At 36.3% G+C, this 12,281-nt stretch overlaps 1 gene segment (V, D, J or C); it reads right to left on the bottom strand.

Moving 5' to 3' along the window:
- Nucleotides 1-6,900: 6,900 nt before the first annotated feature.
- On the bottom strand, nucleotides 6,901-7,431 carry LOC128647135 (Ig heavy chain V region PJ14-like). The segment is given in 2 exon segments: nucleotides 6,901-7,265; nucleotides 7,350-7,431. Coding segments are annotated over 2 exon segments (411 nt in total).
- Between the last annotated feature and the right edge of the window lie 4,850 nt (nucleotides 7,432-12,281).

Genomic DNA, 12,281 nt, shown 5'->3' with positions numbered 1-12,281 from the left:
AGCTGGATTTGAATAGCGCAATAAACCTCTTGTTTTAAAATGCAATTCTGTTTGTGTTATAGAGCATCAATACCATCTGTATAAAAAAGAAAGACAAATTAAAAATGTTACACTACCAAACATAATAAAAAAACACAGCAATGACACTCCTAGTTTATGCAAAAGTAGGTCAAGTATGTTTTTAGGTAAAAGAAAAGAACTGATCCATAAACGTTAAGACTTTGTTTTAACGTTTATGGATCAGTTCTTTTCTTTTACCGTCTAACTCCAGAATATCCGGACACGTAGCTGGTTGCGTTGGGTTGGATCAGGTGTTTTGCAGTGGATTGGCTGGAGGGTAGGTCACATGACAGTGACCTAGAGGTAATCATGGAAATGATGAAGAGCCTAGAGAGTATACCCTGTGAGCCGCTTAACTCTGGAAGTGAGTGAGACAAGGTTTTAGCCTTGACGGATGCTTAAGGTATAGGGCTTGGGACTTTCCGTGTGTGTTTTACCTGAATTGGGAAGAAGTGGCGTGACACTATGCATACACCCAACAGAATTACCTTATTCAATATAAAATAGATTGACACCCCCTAATAGACACCCCTAATAGAATCAAATACTATTAAAACTCATCTTATAGGTGAATTGACTAAATTGAATCTGAAATAGTTAAAAGGAAAAAAATGGGCGTAACACAGCAGGGCTTTAAATGGACAGAAAACGATCCTATCAGGCATCGTGAGAAAGGCTGTAAGCTGAAACGAGTAGAACCTGATTGCTGGTCTAACAGAAGAGGAGAAGGCGACATACCCGATACACGGAGCATGCAAGCATACGCTCACTCGGGACGTGTCAAGGATCTATCATTGACCGAGGAGGAAAACAAAGATCAAGCCTTTGTGACCTAGAAAGGATAAAGAAACCATCTGGTAACTTGAAAGTTATAATTCCAGCGTTCCGACAAGGTAACCAGAGATCCATACGGTGCACCCACAGGACAAGAGGACATCAAGACAACAGTGCACTGTTGAACGGTAAATGAACCGACAGCAAGGGGAGCGGCATTATATTTCATCCGCTTAAGGTACTATCAGGCCGCAAGGCTGAAGATTCACGTAAGTTGCACGTGTTTTACCACTTGGATAGTTTTTTTACTTTCTTGAACTTTTTTCTCTTTTTTCAACTAATGACACGCTAACATAAAGATAAGTAATTATATACAGTTACCATCACATTAAGACTGGTTTTCAGATACGCTCATCAGTCCATAGGATTGGATTATAATTTTGCGGTTACTTCACTTACCCAGTCTGGGCAAATCTCACTGTAGATATTTATTTCTAGGAGTGATACATTGTATTTCTAGGAGTGTTGCATTGTATATCAGTGTGATTATTAGTAGACTAAGTATCATCATCTTTAATTTTATTCTGTTTAACATTTTTTAAGATACATAGCATAATATATGCATAGGTAAGACACCGGTGTCTGTTTCATTGTTTTGGTCTGATTTAATTTCAATTGATTTTATTATAAATTCAAATACGGTATTTACCCAAGTGCGCAGTAATAAATATTTGTTTGTGATAAACATATACATTCATCTTGTGTTTTTAAGCAACACACTTATATCTTTAATAAATATCAGAACAGACAAAATGCAAGGATAATTGAATTTCATAGACATCATATATGAACCACTTTATTTACCTTGGATTACGTATATACATATATTTTTATATTAGGTCATATTTAGGAACAGCAATTCATTTGCGCCACCTATTATTTCATATAATTTTTTAACTTTTTTTTGGTGTGGGGGGGGGGGGAACGTTTCTAAGGTGTGCAAGTTTCCTATATATCCTATAGAATTTCCTTACTCCCTTCCATAGAGCCAGAAGTCAGACACCTTGGTGTAACATTGTGTTGAAGTCACTTATTACTCATTGGTTGCTTAAATTAAGTTTAATTTCAAGTATGTTTTTAGGCCACACTTCTTCAGGTGAAATTGATGTGTCCTGTATTAGTAGTGGTTTTGTGTTTAGATATATACAGTAGATATTTTATACCAAAGTAATGGAAAGCTTTTCCAACGTACTTCAAAGAAGCTGTTTAAAAGTAAATTAAACCCAGAATTTTTCTTTCATGATTCAGATAGAACATACAATTTTAAATTATTTTACACTTTACTTCTATCATGTAAATTGCTACATTCTCTTGATATCCTTTGATGAAGAAACAGCACTGCACAAGGATGATCTCATAACTTGAGGCAGCCACCAATCAGCAGATCCTAAGCCTACCTAGGTATGCGTTTCAATAATGGATACCAAAAGAACAAAAAAAATTAGATATTAGAAGTAAATTGGAAAATTGTTTTAAAAGCTTTCCTATTTACTTTTCTAATCAAATTTGCTTTGTTCTCCAGACATCCTTAGTTGAAGAGTAAACCTAGGTAGGCAATTAGGAACTTAGGAGCATGCACGTGCCTTTAGCAGTCTATAGCAGCAGCATTTGCAATATTGTTTAACACTACAATAAACAATGTTGCAAATACAGCTGCCAGATGGCCAAAGACACATAGGATTACTCTTTAACCCCTTCATGCCAGGGGGCAAGTGCTTAGATCCTAACAAAGTTCCGATGTAAGCACTTGCTGAAAAAATGAAATCACCTGATTGTCAATGCGATCACATGATTTCAAGGCCTGTATTGGATCATGGGGGACTTCCTAAGCTGCTAGGAATGCCCAACAATTCAAAAAGATGGAGGCAGCAGTATGCTATATAAGGTAGGACTTTCCATTCGCTCCTAACAACGTTAAAGCCCAGCGCTGTTAGGATGGCATGGAACATCCTAACAGCATGAAGGGGTTAACAAAGGATACCCAAAGAACTAGCAAAATAACAGTAAAGTAAATTGGAAAGTTGTTTAAAATTGTATACATCAATTTAATTTGTTTACTTTTGACTTTAGTCTCTTTCATAACTATAATAAATAGTGTGCATGTTCCCTGATTACTTTTTTTCTCTTTACAAGATAACTTATCAATTTACTTTTAATAAAACTTTTCAATAATAAAAAGTATCAAAATAATAAATAGAATTTGGTGTAAAAGTAGTTCTGCCCCAAAAAAGGCAACTGCACTTAGTGTAAAAAAATAATATTTATTGTGACATCCTCATAATTTAATTTAACCATACAATTGTAAATCAAAAATAAATAAACAAAGATCATCTGCAGATAAACAGCTAGAAAAGAAAACACACAGCACACATATATAACAGAAAAATGTCTGCTACGAACAAATGACCAAATCCTGTCAATGTGTATAGAGAAGGTGTTTTCAAAATCTGTCCAGAACATCTCTAGGAAGAGTAACCTCTGATGCTGCAAATTTGAAACACAGAGGACACATTCTGTGCAAGTAAAGAGACTCATGGTCAGACTCCGACCACAGAGGTTAATAACAGCCACAATACGCACATAACCTGACTGTGGAGCAAACAGCTCATTACAACTTAAACATGAGCAGCCACATGAGCTGTGGCTCCCACCAAAGAAACACTAAGCACTGTGTCCCCCATAGTCTAGGCCAACTCACTAATGCCCTGATATTCAAGACATTGTCAGACCCATTAGAAATTGCCTTTTTTAGCCTTGCCAGTCTTGCAAACTGTGGGTCTGGCAATATATAGCAAGAAAGTGGGTTGAACCTCTCCGTTCCGTGGCAATGTGTCTCCCAAAATAAATAAAATAGGGGTAGCAGCTACAGCAAAAGTCCAACAAATCACCAGTTAGCTGCAATCTTGATGTAGGGAGGCTGTATTCAAAATGTGTTTACACAACAAAAAATGGTTTCACCACTGAAAAGCTTGTGAGACTGAGATGGCTGAAAATGTGTATCTAAGATGGAGGAAAGTGCTTTGAAAATTAGATCCACACGGCTATGTTTTCCCATTAAAAGACAGGTTACTCCCCTGTAACGCTCATCAAACTCCCACTGAAGGCCTATCTTATCTCCAGTGGTAATAAAGAAAAAAACACCTCCATATTAATCATATAGGAGTAGGGAGTCGATGTATATACAATGTTTTATTTATATGTATTTTATTGTATAATGCTGTAATATGTATTTAAAGTCTTGTCGTCATTTTACACAATGTGTATTTTGCCTTTGTTGTGTTTTTTTCTTTTTTTTAGGAAGACAATTTTATGCTCCTGATATTAATATTTGATAGAAGACAGTAGCTACGACTTCTAGTTATGCATTGCAGATATAAGTTCTTACTGTTCTAAACGTGTGGCAAACTTGTTCTATATTAATGACACGTTTTTTACAGTGCAGTCAGAACACTGAGAACTTATCTCAGCAATACATAAATAAAACCAGAAGTTGTGGCTACTATCTTCTATGTAGCCAAATAATGGGAAAAAGCACTCAAAAAAGGGCTGTGTGAAAATAAAATGCTAATAATAAACACACAAATTTAATACAATAGATAAAACCTTACAAATTCACCAAAATAACAAATATAATGCCAGCATCTATACACGTTACATACATAAAATGACCCTTAAAACTACTTATAAAATGCGGACATACAGTACATCAAGGGGTTCAATAAAGCAGTGTCCATGAACCAACAAATTGCTCGATATTAACAAATGCTATTAAAATCTGAACACCATATATATTAGGGTTTGACAGATATTTTGTGGTATTTAACTACAATAACAGTACCTAAAGTTGGTTTATATGAAGCAATGTCCTGTGCATCTGATCTCACTAGAAATTTTCAAAGGTCACATGACCCAATCCACTGGTTCTTTTTCAAAGTGGTGATAAAATATGCTGGTTTTGAAACTACTGTTTCAGTAAATTAAATACAAAGTTGCAACTTAAAAGTGATTTTTGAACAAAGTGCTAGATACTATTTGAGCGCCACTATGGTTTATATGTAAAATCCGGAACACTCGTTTCTTAACACAAAGTGACTGGTACACCTGTCCTGCTCACTGTATCACAATACACTTCAGATTGTAAATCGTAAATCCTAATCACGGTACACCTCAGTTGATAAATCATCTACGCGTTTCGACTGTGTTACTGGCCTTTACTGTCTTCTATGAAATATAAATATCACAAACACAAAATCTTCTTTCCTAGACAAAGATAAAAACATGCCAAAGGCAAAATACACGTTTTTAAAAATCACGATAACAACATACATATTATAGCATTATACTTTAAAATAAATATAAATAAAACATTGTATATGCACGTACAATATACACACAATCCCCCAGATCCTACAGGTGTATTATTGACCTTCAATATAGGTGGCGATGCTGCTTTGCAAATATTGCTAGTATCAGAAAAGCATCGCCACCCACTAATATGTATAGTAGTATTAATGATAATAATAGTAGTATTACATAAATTAATGGTAAGGAATACTGCTGATTTTATAAAATAATACATAATGATAAAAAATATATACACAATTTTGGTATTTTCATTACGATTTTATAAAATTTGGATTCCTTATCAATTGAAATGGTTGTGGCCAAACCCAGGAAATTTGCCTTTCCCAAAAATTATTTTTGGCACATAAGGCCTGAAAAACCGGGACAGTCCTGGTAAAACCAAGATGTCTGGTCAGCCTGACTATAGACAATTAAAAAGTAAAAACAAAAGTGCAACTCGATTCAAGTGAAAATGTAATACAATGAAATCACGCAAAATAAAATAGAGTGACAAGCAAGTCTATGGGCTAGATTTATCAAGCAGCAGTTGCTGAAAACTTAAGTTAAGAAGCAGCAGTCGTAAGATGATAGGGATGATTGTTACCCCCTGCTAGCGGTCAATTGGCCGTGAATGTGCAGGGGGCGGCATTGCACAAGCATTTGACTAGAAATGCTTGTGCAATGAAAAATGCCAACAGCATATGCTGTTGGCATTTAGCGATGTCGGTGGACATGATCCGCTACAGTTGTCCCTGGTGTAGATAGGGAACATGCACGGTGGTGGTAGTATGCTTGCGAATAGGATACATAGTTCACCTGACCTCTCTCTAGGGTTCCTCAATCGATCATCATGGATGGCTCCTTTCAGAGGACAGGTTTCCTATTTTCCTTAAGGCGTTTCCTCTGCCACAGGGCAAACTTTGTCAGAAGTCTCTCCGGTGACAGAGGAAACGTGTTTGATTAAGGAACTCTAGAGACGGGTCAGATGAACTACGGCTCCTACTCGCAAGCATTATACCACATCCATGCACGTACTTCTTTACTACCAGGGACAATTTAGAGACATTTTACACTCCTAGACTTGCTTGTATTTTTATTTTATTTTGCGTTATTTCATTGTATAACATTTTTACTTGATCACTTGAATCGAGTTGTGCATGTTTTGTTTTAGTAAAACAACTAATTTATTCTTTCATAATCCAATTAACAAAGTACAAATGTCACTAATAATTCATAAAAGTCAGTGACACTAACTGACTTTTTTTCCTCATTATACCAAAGCAGTAAAACATTATTCCACAGTTTTACTTATTACAGATACCCCAAAACAACATTTTTCTTTATCAGATGGATTGGATTGGCTTAGAAAAAGAAGCATTCACCAGAGCAGCCATATGATGCATATTTTGTGTGGGAATTCTGAGGTATTGGAACGGAGCCATTTGTAGAGAATAGGAGGTTTATGCAAAATGCACATTTTGTTTCATTCATAATAATATAATGATGAGATTTAAAGAAAATAATGGTATTTGTGCTACACATTATCACTTTACATCACTAATGGATATTTGGATAATTTTAGCATAATTTTACATTTTACTATAGCTTTAGTTCTGAAAACAAAAATGTTATATAAACAGAACAGGAAGTCTCACAGGTCCCTCATATGTAAGTTATTGCACATTCTGTCAGTTGGTTTGTCACAGTGTGCTCTGTTGTACAATAATATGTGGATGATTCTTCTGTCTTCATTCCAGTGAGTTTAAAATAAACTTCCCCTTTATTTGTGTCCCTTGACACAGTCAGACGTCCTTGCATAGACTGAGCATAGCGTGCAATAGCATCATGCCATATACCTCCCAGCCACTCCAATCCTTTTCCCATAGCTTCTCTGACCCATAGCACTGACCATATCTTGGAGCTATCAGTCAGTGAGGCACCTGTCACTTTACAGGTCAATGATAGTTCCTCTGTTGGTTTCACTATCCCATTACCAAACTGCTCCAGGGAAATTTGAGAAGTGACACCTATAACAAGATAAAATATATTACCAGTTAGACACAAATTAATTTACTGAACACTTATGAAAATAATTTGCCCATTAAACTCACTTTGTATTGAGAAAACAACACACAGATACCAAAATATTGTCTTCATATTTATAACAAGATGTTATAAGACCCTGTACCTTCCTTATCTTCTTCTCAAGTGGAACAGACATGTCATATTTAAATAGGATGTCTCATTTATATGCAAAATGTGTGCAAAGGAAGTATGTATATAAGAAAGATATTGTAACATGAGTTGTGTATTTAATAGAACATGTACTATATCACCTGTTTTATGTATTGTGATAGGGTTCTCAATTATTGAAAAAACATGTTCTTATTATAACCAATAAGTAGATGGTTTATCTTATCAGAAAAATAAACATTGTTTTTACCATAAATTACTATTATACCAATGTAGTACAACATATATACTGCATATCAAAGATACACATCTTCATTCTGACTTGTAAAAAAGTAAAGTTTAAATGTATATACCTTTGTATATTTATTGTGTATATAAAAAAACATAATTTATGTAAGAACTTACCTGATAAATTCATTTCTTTCATATTAGCAAGAGTCCATGAGCTAGTGACGTATGGGATATACATTCCTACCAGGAGGGGCAAAGTTTCCCAAACCTTAAAATGCCTATAAATACACCCCTCACCACACCCACAATTCAGTTTAACGAATAGCCAAGAAGTGGGGTGATAAGAAAAAAGTGCGAAAGCATATAAAATAAGGAATTGGAATAATTGTGCTTTATACAAAAAAATCATAACCACCACAAAAAAAGGGCGGGCCTCATGGACTCTTGCTAATATGAAAGAAATGAATTTATCAGGTAAGTTCTTACATAAATTATGTTTTCTTTCATGTAATTAGCAAGAGTCCATGAGCTAGTGACGTATGGGATAATGACTACCCAAGATGTGGATCTTTCCACACAAGAGTCACTAGAGAGGGAGGGATAAAATAAAGACAGCCAATTCCTGCTGAAAATAATCCACACCCAAAATAAAGTTTAATGAAAAACATAAGCAGAAGATTCAAACTGAAACCGCTGCCTGAAGTACTTTTCTACCAAAAACTGCTTCAGAAGAAGAAAATACAACAAAATGGTAGAATTTGGTAAAAGTATGCAAAGAGGACCAAGTTGCCGCTTTGCAAATCTGATCAACTGAAGCTTCATTCCTAAACGCCCAGGAAGTAGAAACTGACCTAGTAGAATGAGCTGTAATCCTATGAGGCGGAGTCTTACCCGACTCAACATAGGCAAGATGAATTAAAGATTTCAACCAAGATGCCAAAGAAATGGCAGAAGTTTTCTGGCCTTTCTAAAACCGGAAAAGATAACAAATAAACTAGAAGTCTTTCGGAAAGACTTAGTAGCTTCAACATAATATTTCAAAGCTCTAATAACATCCAAAGAATGCAACGATTTCTCCTTAGAATTCTTAGGATTAGGACATAATGAAGAAACCACAATGTCTCTACTAATGTTGTTGGAATTCACAACTTAGGTAAAAATTCAAAAGAAGTTCGCAACACCGCCTTATCCTGATGAAAAATCAGAAAAGGAGACTCACAAGAAAGAGCAGATAATTCAGAAACTCTTCTGGCAGAAGAGATGGCCAAAAGGAACAAAACTTTCCAAGAAAGTAATTTAATATCCAATGAATGCATAGGTTCAAATGGAGGAGCTTGAAGAGCCCCCAGAACCAAATTCAAACTCCAAGGAGGAGAAATTGACTTAATGACAGGCTTTATACGAACCAAAGCTTGTACAAAACAATGAATATCAGGAAGAATAGCAATCTTTCTGTGAAAAAGAACAGAAAGAGCAGAGATTTGACCTTTCAAGGAACTTGCGGACAAACCCTTATCTAAACCATCCTGAAGAAACTGTAATATTATCGGTATTCTAAAAGAATGCCAAGAAAAATGATGAGAAAGACACCAAGAAATACAAGTCTTCCAGACTCTATAATATATCTCTCTGGATACAGATTTACGAGCCTGTAACATAGTATTAATCACAGAGTCAGAGAAACCTCTTTGACCAAGAATCAAGCGTTCAATCTCCATACCTTTAAATTTAAGGATTTCAGATCCTGATGGAAAAAAGGACCTTGAGACAAAAGGTCTGGTCTTAACGGAAGAGTCCACGGTTGGCAAGAGGCCATCCGGACAAGATCCGCATACCAAAACCTGTGAGGCCATGCCGGAGCTACCAGCAGAACAAACGAGCATTCCTTCAGAATCTTGGAGATTACTCTTGGAAGAAGAACTAGAGGCGGAAAGATATAGGCAGGATGATACTTCCAAGGAAGAGATAATGCATCTACTGCCTCCGCCTGAGGATCCCGGGATCTGGACAGATACCTGGGAAGTTTCTTGTTTAGATGAGAAGCCATCAGATCTATTTCTGGAAGTTCCCACATTTGAACAATCTGAAGAAATACCTCTGGGTGAAGAGACCATTCGCCCGGATGCAACGTTTGGCGACTGAGATAATCCGCTTTCCAATTGTCCATACCTGGGATATGAACCGCAGAGATTAGACAGGAGCTGGATTCCGCCCAAACCAAAATTCGAGATACTTCTTTCATAGCCAGAGGACTGTGAGTCCCTCCTTGATGATTGATGTATGCCACAGTTGTGACATTGTCTATCTGAAAACAAATGAACAACTCTCTCTTCAGAAGAGGCCAAGACTGAAGAAATCTGAAAATTGCACGGAGTTCAAAAATATTGATCGGAAATCTCACCTCCTGAGATTCCCAAACCCCTTGTGCCGTCAGATACCCCCACACAGCTCCCCAACCTGTAAGACTTGCATCTGTTGAGATTATAGTCCAGGTCGGAAGAACAAAGAAGTCCCCTGAACTAAACGATGGTGATCTGTCCACCATGTCAGAGAGTGTCGTAAAATCGGTTTAAAGATATTAATTGAGATATCTTTGAGTAATCCCTGCACCATTGGTTCAGCATACAGAGCTGAAGAGGTCGCATGTGAAAACGAGCAAAGGAGATCGCATCTGATGCGGCAGTCCTAAGACCCAACATTTCCATGCATAAGGCTACCAAAGGGAATGATTGTGACTGAAGGTTTTGACAAGCTGATATCAATGTTAAACTTCTCCTGTCTGACAAGGACAGAGTCATAGACACTGAATTTATCTAGAAACCTAAAAAGGTTACCCTTGTCTGAGGAATCAATGAACTGATTGGTAAATTGATCCTCCAACCATGAACTTGAAGAAACAACACAAGTCGATTCTTATGAGATTCTTCGAAAATGAGAAGACTGAGCAAGTACCAAGATATCGTCCAAATAAGGAAATACCAAAACCCTATTCTCTGATTACAGAAAGAAGGGCACCGAGAACCTTTGAAAAAATTCTTGGAACTGAGGCTAGGCCAAACGGTAGAGCCACAAAACTGGTAATGCTTGTCTAAAAAGAGAATCTCAGACACTAAAAGTGATCTGGATGAATCGGAATATGCAGATACACATCCTGTAAATCTATTGTAGACATATAATGCCCTTGCTAAACAAAAGGCAGGATAGTCCTACAGTAACCATCTTGAATGTTGGTATCCTAACATAACGATTCAATAATGATAGATCCGGAACTGGTCTGAAGGAATTGACCTTCTTTGGTACAATGAAGAGATAAAATAAAACCCCAGCCCCTGTTCCAGAACTGGAACTGGCATAAATACTCCAGCCAACTCTAGATCTGAAACACATTTCAGAAATGCTGAGCCTTTGCTGTGTTAACTGGGACACGGGAAAGAAAAGAATCTCTTAGCAGGAGGCCTTAACTTGAAGCCAATTCTGTACCTTTCTGAAACAATGTTTCTGAAACCAGAGATTAAGAATGGAATTGATCCAAATTTCTTTGAAGAAAACGTAATCTGCCCCATACCAGCTGAGCTGGAATAAGGGCCGCACCTTCATAGGTACTTAGGAGCTGGCTATAGGTTTCTATAAGGCTTGGAAATAGTTTCCAAACTGATACCGCTCCTGAGGATGAAGGATCAGGCTTTTATTCCTTGTTGTGAGGAAAGGAACGAAAATGATTATTTACCCTGGAAAGAAAGGGAAAGCAAAGTTGACTTAGAAGACATGTCAGCATTCCAAGTTTAATCCATAAAGCTTTTCTAGCTAAAATAGCTAGAGACATATACCTGACATCAACTCTAATGATATCAAAAGATGGTATCACCAATAAAATTATTAGCATGTTATAGAATAATAATAATGCTATAAAATTATGATCTGTTACTTGTTGCGTTAAAGCTTCTAACCAAAAAGTTGAAGCTGCAGCAACATCCGCTAAAAATATAGCAGGTCTAAGAAGATTACCTGAACATAAGTAAGCTTTTCTTAGAAAGGATTCAATTTTCCTATCTAAAGGATCCTTAAATTAAGTACTATCTGCCGTAGGAATAGTAGTACATTAGCAGGAGTAGAGACAGCCCCATAACCTTAGGGATTTTTGTCCCAAAAAACTCTAATCTGTCAGATGGCATAGGATATAATTTGCTTAAACGTCTAGAAGGAGTAAATAAATTACCCAAATTATTCCATTCCCTGGAAATTACTTCAGAAATAGCATCAGGGAGATAAAACACTTCTGGAATAACTACAGGAGATTTAAAAACCTTATTTAAACGTTTACATTTAGTATCAAGAGGACCAGAATCCTCTATTTCTAATGCAAATAACACTTCTTTAAGTAAAGAATGAATAAATTCCATCTTGAACAAATACAAAGATTTATCAGCATCAACCTCTGAGACAGAAACCTCTGAACCAGAAGAACCATTATCAGTATCAGAATGATGATGTTCATTTAAAAATTCATCTGAAAAAAGAGAAGTTTTAAAAGACTTTTATGTATACTAGAAGGAGAAATAACAGACATAGCCTTCTTAATGGATTTAAAAAATAAAATCTCTTATGTTATCAGGAACACT

This window comes from Bombina bombina, chromosome 2 (genome assembly GCF_027579735.1).
Source record: "Bombina bombina isolate aBomBom1 chromosome 2, aBomBom1.pri, whole genome shotgun sequence".
NCBI lineage: Eukaryota > Metazoa > Chordata > Amphibia > Anura > Bombinatoridae > Bombina > Bombina bombina.
Note: the sequence above shows the minus strand (reverse complement) of the source record. Positions and strands in the feature narration are given on the sequence as shown.